This window comes from Eumetopias jubatus, unplaced genomic scaffold (genome assembly GCF_037043125.1).
Source record: "Eumetopias jubatus isolate StellerSeaLion01/CBP00866 unplaced genomic scaffold, mEumJub1_p1.0 scaffold_8, whole genome shotgun sequence".
Taxonomy (NCBI): Eukaryota; Metazoa; Chordata; class Mammalia; order Carnivora; family Otariidae; genus Eumetopias; species Eumetopias jubatus.
The window spans coordinates 20258331-20276589 of record NW_028274814.1 but is presented as its reverse complement, the minus strand read 5'-3'; the positions used below and the strand labels follow the sequence as shown (position 1 = coordinate 20276589).

The window sequence follows — 18259 nt, the reverse complement described above, 5'->3', positions numbered from 1 at the left end:
ATGTATGTAGCATGATTATTGTTGTTTTATTATGTTAAGTGTGCCCATGTATGTCAAATACAGCTGCTGTGTATCAATAGAAGTTGCAAATAATTACAGGTCTTCCAACTCCATTGACCTACTGTCCCTTGATTCTTCTTCCCCCATCTATTTACTCTCAGATGATATTAGCAGCTTTGTAGGGTCCTTACTGGGGTAAGGAGATCCTCCAATTTTGCCAAAATTGAAAATGCATAGACTTTTGATATTTAGATCATGGATGATGAGATTTCCTTGCTCTTCTTTGATGTTTTGCAAACATTTTCTTTACGTCCGTAAAAACTTTACAGAAACAATACTTTACTCACACAGAGCTGTCCTTAATCACAGACTGGGTATTTCATCTTTTCCCCTTACCTTTCCCTCACATTGAGCTCGGAGACATTCTGGGTTCCCTTTGTTGCTGTGTTAATGTGTAGCCACAGTTAGTCTAAGAAGTTACCCCCAAATCTCATCAAGAAATTATTTTTTCAGTGTTTACAGTCTTTGCTCAACTTTAGTGTATCTATGTATGCACTTTTTAGGGAAGTTCAGTATCATTTTTATCCTTGACTGGTATCCCATTAAAAGAATACACACACACACACACACACACACACACACACACACACACAAGAATACCCACAAGTAAATTCCCAAGGTTTTCTCTGCTAAGAATTAAATGATGTGTGTGTGTGTTTTCATGGCACAAGTTTGCTGCACTATTTCCTTCTTGTTTTCCCTCTCATTTTGCCATTGTCTTTCCACTAGTTAGACACAAAGTCCCCAGGGAATAGTGGATTTTTTCTCTCTTGCTATTTCTCTCCCAGGACAGACCATACAAGATTGAGTGGAAAAGTAAGGTAAAGGTCTAGAAAATTCAGGCAAAAACTGGTTAATGACAATCAGGCGTGTGTTTTCCTACTTTGGGCCTTAATTACCTACTTTGGTTGTCAAAGTTGAAAAATTACTGAACTGGGATTAGACCTTTAGTATAAATATTGACTTTCTGAACGGAGATAATGTACTTCCTCCTGCTTTTCCCATTTTCTTTGTTGGGCTCAGTCTCCCTTTGAGTTCTTTCTTATTAGCCTGACACCTCCTTTCCCTTTTCTTCCCCATCCTTTGTATTATTGATGCCAGATGAGCGTCAACACCTTTGTATAACTGCGCTCTCAACATTAGACTCAGGAGGCACGTGGGGAACACACATCCTCATTCTGTGATAAGCATGTCAGTTAATCACTGATGGGTGCTTATCCCTGTTTGTTTTGAGAAGTAATTCTATTTTCCAAAATACAGTTAAATTACATTATTAAGCAGAATCATAGAGTCAACTTTACATGGGCTATAGAGTACTCTGGCGGACCTTCTAGAATCCCCAGCCAGAGCTTTGCATATCAGGATCACCAGGCTGAGGGACTGGAAACAGATTCAAGGCCATTGTAGGGTCTGTCAATCCTTATCTGCTGTGGCCACAGTGAGGTCTGATTCCAAAGCAAGGGCAGAGAATTCTCCATCTCACACCCTGAACTGGGAGCCAGAAAACTCATAAGGCAAAGTCAAAAACCATGACAGCTAGGTCAAGGTCATGCTTAGTAGATTGCACACCCAAAATTGGAATACTAGTGCTCAATATTTCTTTCAGAAGATTGGGGATAAGTAAAAATAAATTAAAACTTTGCTGGAGGCACTCAACGGTGGCCACTGTAAAGACCAGACCTTCCCAGCTTCCACACCTCGCTTGGCTTCCTCTGCAACCATGTTTGACAAACCCCGTATGCCTGAGATTGAGAAATTCGGTAAGTCAAAATTAAAGAAGACAGAAATGCAAGAGAAAAATTCACTGCCTTCAAGAGAGACGACGGCACAGGAGAAGCAAACAGAGGAATCCCAAGGAGGCGCCACCAATATGCACAATTCCATTCAGCATTGCTTTCTCACTTCACTTCCTTTAGCTGTTTAACTTTGTAAGATGCAAAGAGTTGGATCAAGTTTAAATGACTGTTATCCCTTTGTACATCAAATAATGGAGAACCGACCAGGAAGGCCATGCCTGCCTCTCCCCAACTGCCTGTCTGGCTGGCAGGGAAGGAAAAGAACTTGCATGTTGGTGAAGGAAGAAGCTGGGTGGGATGACGTGAAATCGAGAGTAAAACGCAAGCCGGTCCCAGGTGTCCTGCAGGCTGTCAAATGCAGTGCAGTTAGAGTGCCTTTTTTTTTTTCTCAAATGATTTTAATTACTGGAATGCACAAGTTTTTAATATGCAAATAAAAAGTTTTAAAACCTGGGGAGGTGGGGCAGAACTTTGTTGGACAAAGTTGTATCTAAATCAGTGACCCCTCGATCAATGACAGCGAGTGGACTTCAGAATAATCCAAAGCTACTCTTGTCTTTCTTTTAGTTATGCTTTTAAATGGGTCCATCCCTCTCACACAAACACTGTCACTGACAGAGTATAAAAGTTCAGCATCAGGCACAGCAACCTGTCTGGGAGTCTTCCATCTTTTCCATCCTATTTTTTTCTTTTCTTTTTTTTAAAGATTTTATTTATTTGATAGAGAGAGACACAGCGATAGAGGGGAACACAAGCAGGGGGAGCGGGAGAGGGAGAAGCAGGCTTCCCGCCGAGCAGGGAGCCCGATGCGGGGCTCGATCCCAGGACCGACCCTGGGATCATGACCTGAGCCGAAGGCAGACACCCAACGACTGAGCCACCCAGGCGCCCCTCCATCCCATTTTTCTACTAGCATCAGACACTACCTACTTTAGACCTTCTTGGCTCTCCCATCTCTTAGCTTCTACCCCTGCTCTCAGCTGCTGCTCTCTTCAGTTCTCTGTCGTAACAATCCATTTAGACACCCATCTCTGGTTTGAACTCTCAGTGCTACCTTTCAGTCAATATTTTATTATTTTCTGGTAGCACCCTAAGCATGTACAGCTAAGGGTAAGAAATGTTTCTGCTCTTGAATAAAACTTGAGAAGATTTATACCTACCCCACTGGGTAGTTGAATCAGGTAGCATTCCCTATATATCTGCTTTAATTCCAGACTGAAAATATTACTTTATAGTTTGTTTAGATCTTCAAAAATAAAAAGAACCATGTAGTGAACATAAGGCTTTTATAGGACTTGCAGATGGCTTGGGACACATGGTAAAACACCAATGTATTCCTATAAATGTTTTCCTCATTCCTAAGGTGAAGTGGAAACACACTTCATTGTTACAGGTGAAACAAGGCCAATGGAAGTCTGCTAATATTAGGGTAGAAACTTGGGGCCTTATAGGATATAAAAACAGAGTTATGGTTAAGTCTATAAAATTTGTCAAATTCAAGCCATGAAATTTGAGACTGAAGAATTTAGAACAAATTTATGACTATGGAACCACATGGATTTATTATGATTTATTATGACTAGAGCCAAATACTTATTTGAGAATTAGAATAATACTCCTCAATGTAAAACATCACCAATGCTATCTAATGAGGCCTAAAAATAACTATTAGAACTATTTAGAACTTAGATAACTTTAATTTCTGTTCCACACTACAACTTGGATTTTTCTCGAAACATTTTGCTCTTATTATAGAACAAAGAATATATCCCAATATTATAAATGCATAATTTGAGTTATAAAAAGCATAACATAGCCTTGGCAGGATAGTAATTTAGAGGATGGCCAGAATACTTTTTTTGTATTTTCCCCTTCTTACAAAATAGAATATACGATATATTCGTTAATTCAAATATGGAAGAGACTAACAGAATTAGGAAACATATTTAAGTGACATTGTATCATTCTTAAGTATTTGTTTTAAGTTATCTAAATAAGTAACTTTAAGGTGAAATTATCCTTTTTTTAATACTAAAGACTTTTCTATATATTATGAACAGCGTAAGGGGAGAAAGTAATTTTTCCTCTCAGTTTGGAAACTATTCCAAGATCTTGTTTTACTGTAAATTTACACGGTATGCCCTTCTTTCACAAAGTTACCCTTTGGTTCAATTACGTCAATGTCAACTGAATGAAGTAGCATTATTTCCAGAGTCAACCAGGTTTTTGCTGTACCTAAAACCTTATGATGCTTCAGAAATTTTATTTTCCAAAGGAATGCTAGAAGTCTCACATTTTACACTAATATATACAAGCCTATGTGTCAGGATTCAATCAGGGAAGCCAAGCTCCTATTATTATAGAAGAGATTTATTCTAAGCATAAGGCTGGACACAAATGTGGAGAAGCTGGGCAAATAGGAGGGTTACTGTGCATCTGCTCTGAAGCATTGGTGTAAAGAGGCTTTACCTAGATTCCTTTTGCTAAGGAATCTAGGAAGCCAGGCAGGTCCAGATTCTGGGGTGGGGCCATGAGGGAGGCTTGTGAAGAGGTCCACTTCCACATTCAGAGGAAGGCTGTTGCCTCTGCATCTGCTGGAGTATGGGAGGGTCACCACATGTTCAGAGGGAGAGGGAGGACAAACTGGAATTGCCCACAGCTCTGTCAGGCTCTCAGACTGCCTTCCAGCCTGCGAACTTACAGAATGAGGGGAATGCTATTTTCCTTCCACCTTGCAAATTTAATGTGACTTTCTCTTTTATACCACAAACAAGGAAACATACGCTGAAGAGTCTGCTGAGCCTTGTTGATACAATACAAACCACCACAGTCCATTCGGTTTACTGAACACTGTGTGAAGGAGGTGCAAAATCTGGGGTGGGGGTTGCAAAATGCATAGCATACATAGCTCGTGTTTATGAGCAGGACATCATCTCGAAGGAGAGATCAAATGGCCCATTCAACAGTGTAAGCTATCATTCCATAAAGCGTAAGAATAAATGCTACAGCCAAGAAATGAAAACGCTGAAAAAACATTGTTTTAAAAAAGAATGTTTTTCATACCAGTTTCGTTTCCTACTCCCTACTTCCATTCTCTTAATAGCTTTAAAAATTCTATGTAGGAAAAAAAGAAAAGGGCTACACTATGCAGAGAGAGATCTGAATAGCTTGTCTGATTTCATTCATTAGAACTAAAGAATTCATAAACTTTTATGATTTCAGAATAACCTTCACTATATCACATTTGCAGAACATATGCTCTGTGAGTAAATGTGAACCCATTTTGTTGAAAGAATAATGTCTTTTCTGAGTTTCAAACCTTTTCATTTGTATTCAAGAGAAACAGACTAAGAATTATAGAGTAAACTGCATTGAAATCTGTTCTATTTACCAGATGGGTAATTTCCAAGGCTCTCCCTTCCTACAAGTACCTCGAGGGAGAGGCACATCCTTTGAGAGAGAAGCAGGAGAGAAATGATTGGTTTGAATGATAATGAGGCTTGCAAGGAGAGACCTTTACCTTTTTCAATGGGACAGACAGCTTTTTTGATGTCAGTTTAGAACTCCCATTAGCTGTGATAGGAATTATAGGTTTATCAAGAGAAGAATATACCCCTATGGATTAGGTAGCAAAGGTCTCCCTCTTTGAGCTTCATTATTATTACAAAAGCCTCATTCATACAAGGCTAATGGGAGGTAGACACATGCTTCAGAGAATAGATCTCATGGGATGAAGTACCACTCAGCTAGTTTCTAATTTATGCACATACGGAAAGAGAAAGCTTGTTGCTGTGTTTTCATATAAATTGGTCCCCCTTCTACTATTCATCACCACTACCCTCTTCCCATTCTCTCCCACCCTGGGAAAGCACACCGACGGTCCAGTCATGGTCCTAGGAAAGCCCCCTAGACCTGACAGATACAACATGTCTGTCCCGGGCTGTATGGATTATTCTCTGTTCCTAAGAAAACCAGCCCCAAAGATGTATTTGTAGATCAGATCCTTGGAGCATAATGACCTCCTGATGTTTCAATATTTGGACAACTATAAGTCTTAGTATTATACTTTATTTGGATTGGGGAATTGGTTGACATTATTTATCAAAATGTGGAAAGCAGTTTGGGAGCATTTCCAAATGACACTCAGGAGAATCAAAATGATTTCTTCTCTTTTGGGCCCTGAAGGGAGAATTCAAAGTTACTAGCTCTTATATAACCACAGTTCCAGGCACCTTGTGGGAAGTGAAGGTGGTGAAATATTTTGGTATACTGAGAACTTAAGGATGGGAAGTTTACACCTTCTAGAAGATTTTACCAAGCAAAACTCTTTCTCTCCCCACCCCCTTCAATCTCAAAGTAAATGTCTCTGGTTTAAGTGATGTACAATAATAGCAAAGAGGGATCAGCTGGAGAGCACATATCAGAGAGATAGTCAGAACTCACAGAATTAATTGGGAGCACAGAGGCCTGAAACACCTGTACATAAAAAGAAAAACAAATATATGATTATTGGTGCAAAGATGCTAACCTGTCTGATGGAGGGTTTTACTAACTGGTCTATTAACTGTTGCGTCTGGCTGTGCATTGTGCTCTGTTCTCACTACTTTTTTTTAAACCTCCTTTACATTTTTAAGTCTGTTCTTTATAAGGCCATCAAAACAAAGGCACCTGATTTTAACAAATGATAGCCATAGCTCAGACTTGGGGAAAATCTCCTGGGTTTCTCTCTGAGCAGGCATTCTCTGTCAAGAAAAAGCTATTTCCAAAGGTCAGAAAGGAGATGCATATTTATGTTACATGCATTCATGTGTGTCTACAACCATATAAATAATGTAAATATATTTTATGGAAAGACAGGGATTATCTTCTATTTAACATTTTCCATTTTAGTAGCTATCACTTTTACTAGTTGAATACTCATTGTGCTTCCTTTACCGGGGCTACATTCGACTTCAACAGGTCCTCAGAGCTGTGTCTTTTCTACTTATTCTTTTCAAATTTATATCACTTATGTTGAGCCTTCGGTGAGCTTCTTACAGTTCTAATCTCCATAGAGATGGAGACAAGTTGTAGGTGATAATTATAAATAATCTATCTTAAAGTCCTTGATTTGCTGAGAGAAGACTCCAACTGCCTCCATATTGATCTCAGTCTACTTTCTAACTGATTAAGTTCTTTCTAGCTTCTCTCTCAACTCAGGCAAAAACCCCAACAGGCAAAGCATCCGCTGTGGGAACCAAAACTCACCACTCAAGCAACAGGCACTGCCCTGAGCTAGCAAGACCCCACGTGACAGACCCCATGACAATGATCCTGACCTTCACTGCACCCCTGCAGGTACCCACCGACCTTTGTCCCACATTTTCCTAATATAAACCTGGAAGTATTTTTAGCACTTTGGAGACATTCTTTGGGCTGTTAGACGACTGATTTTCCCGGTGTTGGCCTCCCTGAAATAAATTCTTCTTTTGTTTCACCCCCAACTCATCTCTTTGCATTTGGATTTTGTCAGTAGCGAGTGACCAAGCCTGGTCTGTTTGGGACCCCGGGGCAAGGTGCTCTTGTACTTCTATGCTCCGGCTACAGTATCATCTCCTCTTTAATCTACTAATTTTTTTGTTTTTATTTTTGTCTAGAAGACTGATTTCCAACCATCTTTCTAATTCTTCTTTAAATTCTCCACTAGGCTTTGGGACACCTGGATGGCTCAGTCGGTTAAGCATCCAGCCTTCAGCGCAGGCCATGATCCCAAGGTCCTGGGATTGAGCCCTGCGTTGGGCTCCCTGCTCAGCAGGGCATCTGCTTCTCCTTCTCCCCCTGCCACCTTTTTACTATGTCCTCACATGGACTTTCCTCTGTGTTTCTGAAAAGACAGAGTCCTCTGGTCCTTCTTCCTCTTCTTATACGGACGCAAGTCCCATTAGCCTAGGACCCTGCCCTTGTGATTTCACTTAACCTTAATTGCCTCCTTCAAGTTCTGTCTCCAAATACAGTCACATTTGGGGTTAGGGCTTTAAGATATGAATTTTGAGGGAACACGATTCAGTTCATAACATTATCTGTGTAGTTTCAAGACTATTTTGTTTGTGCCACTATCTAAGTCATGGACAAATATGCCACAAATAAAGACTCTTGCTTGAATTACCATGGCCGAAGCATGTCCTTGAACTGTGGAAAGAGAGGTGACTAATTTTTGTATAATTACAGAAACACTAAAAGATCAATTAACATGGAACTTTATCTGAGATTTTTATGTTTACTCTATGGTTAACCACTAGAATAGTTTAAATTATTGCTGAGCAAATATACATCCCAACCTCTTCCTACTGTGGGTAGAATGTGCTTCCCTGACCATTGAGTTTGCTTTGGCAATGAAATATTACCAGCCATGATTTAAGTATAGATTTGAAACATGTTTGTGGAGAAGAGCTTAGCTTCTCCTATTTCAGCCACTGCCATGAGAAGAACATGTTGGCCCAAAGAAGGTAAGAGACATGTGGAGAAGACCTGGGCTCAACCTGTATCTTGGAGCCAAGGCCAGCTACTTGATCCAGTTTGGCTCAACCAAACCCCTGTGACCCCTATGTCCATAAGAATTACATAAATGATAATTATGTGCCATTGAATTTGGAGGGGTCTTTGTTGGGGGAGGTGATAATGAACTAATCTAGATAGCAGTATCCTCAAGTGGGGTCCTTCTGTAAAAAATAATCCTAAAATAGGTGACATAGGATTCAGGTAGAGGGGAATGAAGAAATTACTATAAAAGACCAGATGAAAAGTGACAAAACCTTCTGAGAAAATGCTCATCTATATTATATAGCAGCATAACTTTGGTTACAGTCACCAGCAATAACCTAGAAAATAGAAATTATACAGAATACACTCTTCTCATTAAGTGAGATTTTCAGACAAACATCTTGAGTTTGGGGGCAGTTAACAGAAATAGCCAACTAAATACATTATCTAATAAATAAGATAGAACCCCTCATTTTGGTTGGCAAAATTATTTTTCTCCAGTAGTGTTATAAGTTGGTATTTCTTCTCTTTCTGTATATTGGTATGTCACATCAAATACAAAGAGAAAGCAAAAGTGTGACCTTTCCTCCAACTACATGTTTATATTTCTCCTGAAAATTTAAAACATTTGCAAACCAAACTCAAAATGAAGTGAAGAGGTCTAATTTGAGAGCCATATAAAACATTATGATCAGAAAAATATACAACAAAATTTACACAAAGTACTTTTGTGGTACTCTATAAAGTAGAAATAAGGTTCTAGACTATGTTTCATCTTTCTCTGGAAAGATCCAGAAAACCATGGATTTATTCATCATGGTGTCAGTGTTGGTGCTATTGATGGATAAGGAAAAGTTGCCATAAATCTTGAAGCAAAACATTCAAGCTATGAAGAGCAACAAATACTATTAACAGGGAACTTGAAACTAAAGTAGGAGAGAACAGTAATTTTCTTAGGGTACTTTTCATGGCCATATGACTCAAACCCAAGACAGAAAAGGGCCTACAAATGTGATTGCAGAATCACCACTCAATATCTAAAATGCGGAAGATGTCATAATGTCTTTTGAGAGAGGATTTGACTGAAAATGAGAATGCTAACCATAATCCTGGGAAAATGATTTAAAATGTGGGGAAATAATGCAGAAACTATAAATCAGAAAGATTAATAGTGGACTCTTGCAAAACTGTAGAACTATTTAACAGATGGTATGTGAGAACTTAAAAGAGAAAACAATCATTACTAGGGTTGGAAGCTGTGATGATAGAAATCATTTTATGCTTTTAAAAATACCATCTTTCACGAAATGGAAGAAATCGTTGATTATGAGGAACATCATGATTTTATATGACATTAAGAAAGAAAAACATTACCGCTTGAACAATGACAGGCCACCTATTTTAAGATTCATGTCCATTCCAGATATGTTTAAATGTGAAATAAATATACATCCCAGAGTGGGAGAAATATGATGCTACTGTCTCTTTTCCAGGTGACCATTTCTTGGGGGCTGCCAGAGGAACAAAGGAAGGCTAGATTAGAGACAAGGAAATTTCTCCTTCTTCTTTTGCCTATTTCCTGTTTCATTTCCAATTCTTTTCATCATCATTCCAGCAATACAAGTTCTTTATCCTGGATCAGCATTGTGCCCCAGTAACAGCCACTGTTTGCAGCATATACGTGGACAGCATTCCCATAACCAGCAGCACTGCCCTCTCTCAGAGCCATCAGCACCAGCTATGTGACACTTCCTTCTCAGAGGTCTTAGTGTCAGCTCCATGGGGTCCCCTCTAAGCTGTTTACCGTAATTCCAATTGCATCCCTTTTTCTCTCCTAGCCTGATCCTACAGCTCCTACTCAGTGATACCTAAGTGGTCAATATTTGCCTTTTGCATCCTCCAGCACCTAGTTAACAATAATATATATTAAATTATCTGTTAAAATAATTCATGTGGTTTCTGTCTACTGATTAGACCCCGATCGATACATGCGTACATGCACATGAAAATGACAGAAGGAAAGAAAGAAACGAACAGGGACAGAAATAAATAGGTACATTGTTGGCCTGGGCAGAGAATTCTGGTAGGTTATGGGAAGGGAGAGTTCTATGCTGATTTAGTTTATATGTCACCACACTGAACAAATTTATAACACTGGAGCAGCAATAAAAGAGGGGGAATCTTTTCTTAAAGCAGCCTCTGCTGGCCAAAAACTGGGTGAGTTTTTGAGTAATGTAAATACCCACGGACAATAAGTTGAATATAATTATGTCTACATTTTGTTAAATGTCTACTACAAAGTGGCCAGTTGGGGAAAAAAAATCATTACAGCAAATACTGTGGGTGTATATACCTGCTTTATTATTCTCCTATAAATCTGTGACTATTAAGACTAGAATGAGAATGACTATTATTCCAGGATGGACCCCACTTGGATGAATCTCCTATATAGCTTTCAATAAAAAATTACTAGTTATCCTAGAAGACAGATATAATATGAAAAAAATAGGGAACAGACCCATAGGTGATGGGAAATATACTTTAAAATACAGCTATGATTAAAATATTCAAGAATGTATAGAAAAGATGGACATTTTCAAAAGGGATGTGAAATATATAAAAAGGAATCATGTGGAAATCCCAGACCTGAAAAACAGGGTTGAAATGAAGAATCTTATCTAGTGATTGGATTTAATAGCATATTAGATGCGGAAGGAAGTGTCAGTGAACTGGAAGATAGATCAGTGAAAAGAATTCAAACTGTAGCCTAGAAAGAAGGAAGGAAGGAAATGTAAAAAAGAAAAAAGAAGCATAAGTCACATATAAGATAAAGATAACGATTTAATATGTGCATTAACAGAATCCTAGAAAGAGAGAAGTAAGGAATGGAACATAAATTGTAGAAAGAATACTGAGGACAAAATTTTCTCAAAACCATGAAAGCTATCATGTTACATAATCAAGGAGGGCTACAAAATCAAAACAAGTGAAAGAGAAAAATGTAGACACATCAGGTCAAAATTGTACCCTCTACTCAGGAGGGAAGGAAGGAAGGAAGAAAGGAAGAGAGGAAGGGAGGGAAAGAAAAGAAAAGAAAAAGGAAATTTTAAAAAGAGCCAGATTTTTTTTTTAAATTTTTTATTGTTATGTTAATCACCATACATTACATCATTAGTTTTTTGATGTAGTGTTCCATGATTCATTGTTTGTGCATAACACCCAGTGCTCCACGCAGAACATGCCCTCTTTAACACCCATCACCAGGCTAACACATCCCTCCACCCCCCTCCCCTCTAGAACCCTCAGTTTGTTTTTCAGAGTCCATCCTCTCTCATGGTTCGTCTCCCCCTCCGATTTACCCCGCTTCATTCTTCCCCTCCTGCTATCTTCTTCTTCTTTTTTTTTCTTAACATATATTGCATTTTTGTTTCAGAGGTACAGATCTGTGATTCAATAGTCTTGCACAATTCACAGCACTCACCATAGCACATAACCTCCCCAATGTCTATCACCCAGCCACCCCATCCCTCCCACCCCACCCCTACTCCAGCAACCCTCAGTTTGTTTCCTGAGATTAAGAATTCCTCATATCAGTGAGGTCGTATGATACAGAGCCAGAAGATTTTGACAAAGGAGCAAAGACAATACAATGGAGAAAAGAAGTCTTTTCAACAAATGTGTGATGAATGACTTGGGACAGCCGTACACAAAAGAAAAAAAAAAAAAACAACGCAGACCTTACATCCATCACAAGAATTAATTTGACATGGCTCATAGGCCTAAACATAAAATGCAAAACTATAAAACTCCTAAAAAAGGAGGAAAACAGGAGAAAAATCTAGATCTTGGACATGAGATGAATTTTTAGGTGTAACACCAAAACCACAATCCGTGAAATAAGTAAGCTGGACTTAAACACTTGTGCTAGGCAAAAGACACGGTTAAAAGAGAAAATAAGGCACAGATTGAGAGAAAATATCTGCAGAAGACACACCCGATAAAGGACTCTTATCCCGAAAGTATAAAGAACCTTATGAACACTAAGAAAACAAACAACCCGAAGAAAAACATGTGCTGAAGACCTGAACACATACCTCACCAAAGAAGATATACAGATAGCAAGTAATCATATGAAAAGATGCTCTACATTATATGTCATCAGGGAATCACAAATTAAAACAATGAGATACAACTACACACCTGTTAGAATGGCCAAAATTCAGAACACCAACGATACCAACTGCTGGAGGGGATGTGGAGCATCTTTTCATATGCTTACAGTGAATAAGGAGCTCTTACTCACCGCTGGTGGGAAAGCCAACAGGTACAGACACTTTGGAAGATGGTTTGGCAATTTCTTATAAAACAATCATGATAAGTATTTTAACTACCTGTATGCAACCACATGAACATATCTCGCAGACATGCATGAAAGAAAAGAGACACAAAGGAGTAACAGCTGCAGGATTCCATTTATATCAAGTTCAAAAACAGGGAACACACATCTATAAGGATGGAAATTACAACTATAATGACTGGGAGAAAACACAGAGACACGCTGGGGGTGCTAATGTTCTATGTTGTGATTTGGGGAGTGGTGACGCTTTGCAAAATTTTATCGAGCTGCACACATAAGATCCATATATTTTATGCACTTATATTAGGGGCATATGGATGAAATCCTTCTGAAAGTGCTCAGTGCTATATAATTTGCGGTTTATATTAATATTGTTTTGTATTTGCACATATTGAAGTGATTCTAACTTTAGGAAGATCAAATGATCATGCAGGGAAGAGAAGAAATGTGTCAACTATTAACAATAACAACATAGTCATAGGAAGTTTAAAAAAAATAAAAACCACCAAATATTGATTTAAGCAAAATGAAAGTGTGTGTCGGTTTGGGGAATTTGTGTGAGTGTGTGTCTATCTTTTAATATAGGATAAGAGATAGTGATGCACATGGCATTTGCAAATGTAGAGTTAAATACCAGAAGATACAGCCCAAAGAGTTATAATTTCTGCTTTACTGATAGTGGAGAAGGATGTGACAGAGTAGAGATTGGCAAACATTTACTGTAAAGGACCACACGCTAAATATTTCAGCCTGTGTGGGTCATTTGGTCTCTATTACAACTATTCATTTCCTTCCTTAGAGCAGCAGTGAAAGCTGGTAGTAGTGTAAAAGCCACCTTGGACAATTTGGAAACAAATGGGTATAGACACTGTGTTCCAATAAAACTACATTTTATAAAAAGAGTTGGTGGAAAGTATTTTGTTGACCCCTCGGAAAAGAGGGCTACTTTTCTTTTTTTTTTAAGATTTTATTTATTTATTTGACACACATACACAGAGAGAGAGAGAGAGAGAGAGCACAAGCAGGGGGAGCAGCAGGCTCCCCGCTGAGCAGGGAGCCCGATGCGGGGCTCCATCCCAGGACCCTGGGATCATGACCTGAGCCAAAGGCAGACGCTTAACTGACTGAGCCACCCAGGCGCACCGAGGACTACTTTTCATTAGAATCACAACATTATTATTGAACGATTAAATTTCATGTTCCCTTGAGAATAAAATCATTTCAAAGAAAATCACATCATTAGCAGGCTCTTCTTGTTTTTTAAAGATTTTTACTTATCGCGAGAGAGAATGTGGTAGAGAGAGAGCATGAGCGGGAAGAAGGTCAAAAGGAGAAGCAGACTCCCGGCGGAGCAGGGAGCCTGATGCGGGATTCCATCCTGGGACTCCAGGATCATGACCCGAGCCAAAGGCAGTTGCTTAACCAACTGAGCCACACAGGAACCCCAGTAGTGGGCTCTTGATAAGCCTTTATAGCAGTAGTCTTCAAATATTTTTCTCTGCTAGCCCTTAAAATTATCTGGAAAACCTATGTATCCTTGGCATATTTTTTAATGGTCATCTAAAAATCTTGACAAATCAAGACAAATGCTGTATAATCTCACTTATATGTGGAATCTCAAAAAGTTGAACTCAAAAAAGCAGTGAGTTGAATGGCATCTGCAGGAGCCAGGAAGAAGGGAAAATCTTTGCTGACTGAATATAAATTTCCAGTTATGCAAGATGAGAAAGTTCTAGACATGTACCACACACCACAGTCCTCACAGTTAACCACACACTTAGAAATCTGTTTAGAGGGTACAGATCATGTTAGGCATTCTAATCACAATGAAAATAAAAATATATGTATCCAATGGACTTCAAATATCTTAAGAATTTAATACCCACAATTTCAATTTCAAAAATTCATGGCTCTTCTTTACTAGGAAAACTTTATGGTATTATATTTTCTCCTTCATATTCTATTTTATTTCACATTCCCTACATTTTTTCCTCTTGTAATATATTTTTATTCTTGAGTCTGTATTAATTTTATAAAGTATACATCTGGTACAAAAATATGTATATAAATTGAAATTTTATGTTTGTTAAATTCTCTCTGACCATAGGTTTCTAAATGTTCAAAAATAATTTTTATGGATTGATGAGAATTATTAGTAATATATTGATATAATTAACACAATAAATATATTGCAAACTTAGAAAGTGATTTAAACAAAGATAACATTTAATTGTAAATAAACCTCATGATGAGATAACTAGAGCTGTTTTTACTTCTATTAGTTCATGTTCTCATGAATGAATATTATTTGTTGCTGGAATGAGATGGGCTACAACAATGATGTTATTTAATTCATTGTGTTTATTACTGTAAAGCCTGAGAGCCCTTCATCTACATAAGTAGGGAGGAATGGAAGGAATTTTATAACCATGTTACTTGATTCTTCAAATTTTTCTTGAAGTATATGCTAAATTTCAGATAGTGATGTATCATCAAAATTACTTTTCAGTGATGTATGAGCTGACAATATGAATAGGTCTTCCTTCAAATATTTTGGAAAGAAAGAAGTGGAAATGACCTCATTTGCAAAAGCATTTGTTACTCAGTCAATAGAAGCTTTCAATTTTTTAGCTTCTGGGAAGTATACCAAAGTGTTTATGAAGATTTAGCAATTATTAATCATGCCTGCTTGAGGCACTTTGTATAACCCAACAGATTCAGAAAGAGTTGGAAAAATCTAAACATGGATTAATTACTTCAATACATCTTTGCTGTAATGTTTTCTACTAAATGCCTTTATTTTATCATATGTTTAAATAACTTTTTCAATCCAAATTTTGGAGCTACAGACTGAGTTCCTTCAATCTGTGGAAAATTGGCTGGATACAACCTAATAGGCAAATCTAGTACCATCAACAATTGGTCCATTCTGGCTTCCAGAAAAAGTCTGAATTGATTTTTCAATTCATATGAGGTTCATATCAAGGAATGAGAACAAAAGATCATAAAAATTAAAATTATCTAATACAATTTACTTATCTGCATCATACTCATTTATAAAAAAGAAATTTTCTTTCTCATTTTAACATTCCTTAGTTATAATGCAATATATATTGTCTAGTTAAGATTATAATTTGTTTATGAAGTAACATATGGCATGCCTTCAGTAAATTTGGTTTAGCATGTATGCTTAGCACGTGAGGATATTTAAGTAAAAATCACATTTTAAAGCTGAGATAACAAAATCAATATCCTGAAACATCATAACTGTACTATTCTTTTTTTAAAGATTTTATTTATTTGAGAGAGAAAGTGAGCTTGACTGGGGGTGGGGGGGCAGAAGGAGAGGGAGAAGCAGACTCCCCACTGATCAGGGAGCCCAACACGGGACTTGATTCCAGGACTCTGGGATCATGACCTGAGCTGAAGGCAGATGCCTAACCTACTGAGCCACTCAGGTGCCCCAACTGTACTTTTCTTCAACATTCAATGAAGACAAAAACTATTGCTAAAAAATCTTGGTTGGGTACTTAGAATATAATTGTACTTCTTGTGGTGAAGTGGATAATATTAAACATTTTGTAAAATGAAATAACTTGGTGATAGAGTGCACTTAGAGTATTTTACTATGGTATAATTTTTTTGTAGAGTACAATTCTTTTTCTTATATAGTGTGTTGGTATTGTACAATCCTTTATCTGATTTGACAAAGTAAGTTTTATGTTCTTTTTTGAATACCATGCATAGATTCTAAAGAAAGCATGTAAAATTTTATCTATAGGTTTTATTCAGTGTACCCTAAAAATTTTGATTGTCCCAAGACATATTCAAATAACTTTTAATTGAATCAATCTCATTAAGCTTCTTCAGATATTTAAAGATCCATTTCTTTCCTGCTAATACCAAGACCCAGAAATGGGAATTGTAAATAATTTTTTAAATGGCTTATATTTAAATATGCAGAAAACAAGCAATTCTTAGGGTTCCTTACTTCTTACTGGTGATACTTAAAAAAAATTTTTTCTTTTTCTTTTGGCTTGGCCTTTGTCCCTCCCTTAAACAAAAAAGCAGATTTCCTATGACAGTACAGAAGTAGAAACATCAGGGATTTGCACATAGATTTACCTAAGAAGGGCCCAAGCACTGGTTCACATGGTCATTTTATTCTCATAAAATATGTACTAAAAATTAGTAAGACAGGGTAGCCCGAACTGCTGCCTCTTTTCACTTAGACCTCCCTTCCTTCCTCATTTCCTCGGTGCTGGAGTGGCCTCAGGCTTTTTGGATGAAGTGACTAAAAGAAAGGAGAGTTGAGAGTACATTTATTTGGGGTTTAATAGAATATTTTTATATCATTTGCTATCAGGTGGGTCACTACCATGTACCCTGATTACACTAGCTGTCCTAATATAGAAATGTCTTTCAGGAATACTCCCTGCATTGTGAACTGATGAGAAATTACAGACCCACAATGGGAACCTGTCTGATGAATCTTGCTACCAGAAATTTGTGGATAGTGTGGGAGAAGCCAGATAATATTGGGGAAGTTTTTCCGAATCTTATAGCTCACATAGGAAACTTTCTAGCGATCATCCCACATTTGAAAACAGTCCTGAAGAGTCACCAGATAGTACCAATAACAAGTTCTAAAACTAACAGAAAATTTTCTATGTTATCAAGACTAAGATAAAATTTCCATCAATCATGCTAGATGAAAAATTTATTATTCTTCTATTGTGTCCACAGGAAATGACATCAGGAAACTGTTAAATGAAGAGATGCTTAAAATATATGCAGGCAAAAAATGGAGGAAAAAAATGAGGGATATTTTCATTCAGGTGGTTAAGAAAAAAATGTTATCTTTCTGAATTTTATGGTATTGGTCACATTTGTCAGCATTTTCAAATTTGCAGCAAATATCATATATTGGATTGTTTTCTCATTCTTAATAAATCATCACTTTTGTACATAATTTGGTAATAGTAATTTTTTATTCTTTTTCATAATGAGCTTTCCCAAATTTTATAAACTTCAATCCCCCTAACTTAGATGGCCCCAAAGAACTATGCATCCTTTTCCAATAACTGAGGAATGGAAGAGGTGAGATCATTAAACAAAAATTGCCATTATTCCTAGTACTCACACTACAAAATGTTTAGCTTCCGAATATCCCAAGAAGGATGGAATACTCCATTTCTAATATTTTTTTTTTAACAGAAATATGTGTGAGACAAGGGTAAGATTAGAAGGCTTATGATTTTATGGTGACACGACTGACAATTAAAAGTAGATAGATTCTTGGGGCGCCTGGGTGGCTCAGTCGTTAAGCGTCTGTCTTCGGTTCAGGTCATGGTCCCAGGGTCCTGGGATGGAGCCCCGCATCGGGCTCCCTGCTGTGTGGGAGGCCTGCTTCTCCCTCTCCCACTCCCCCTGCTTGTGTTTCTGCTCTTGCTAACTCTCTCTCTCTCTCTCTGTAAAATAAATAAATAAAATCTTTAAAAAAAAAAAGAAGTTAAAAAAAAAGTAG

General features: G+C 37.6%; 1 protein-coding gene across 1 annotated transcript; it reads left to right on the top strand.

The window, feature by feature from the left end:
- The first annotated feature begins 1780 nt into the window (after positions 1–1780).
- LOC114217292 (thymosin beta-4-like) lies at positions 1781–1984 on the top strand. Its single transcript, XM_028114130.2, has one exon. It carries the CDS (start codon positions 1781–1783, stop codon positions 1982–1984), a length of 204 nt encoding a protein of 67 aa, XP_027969931.1.
- Positions 1985–18259: the final 16275 nt, after the last annotated feature.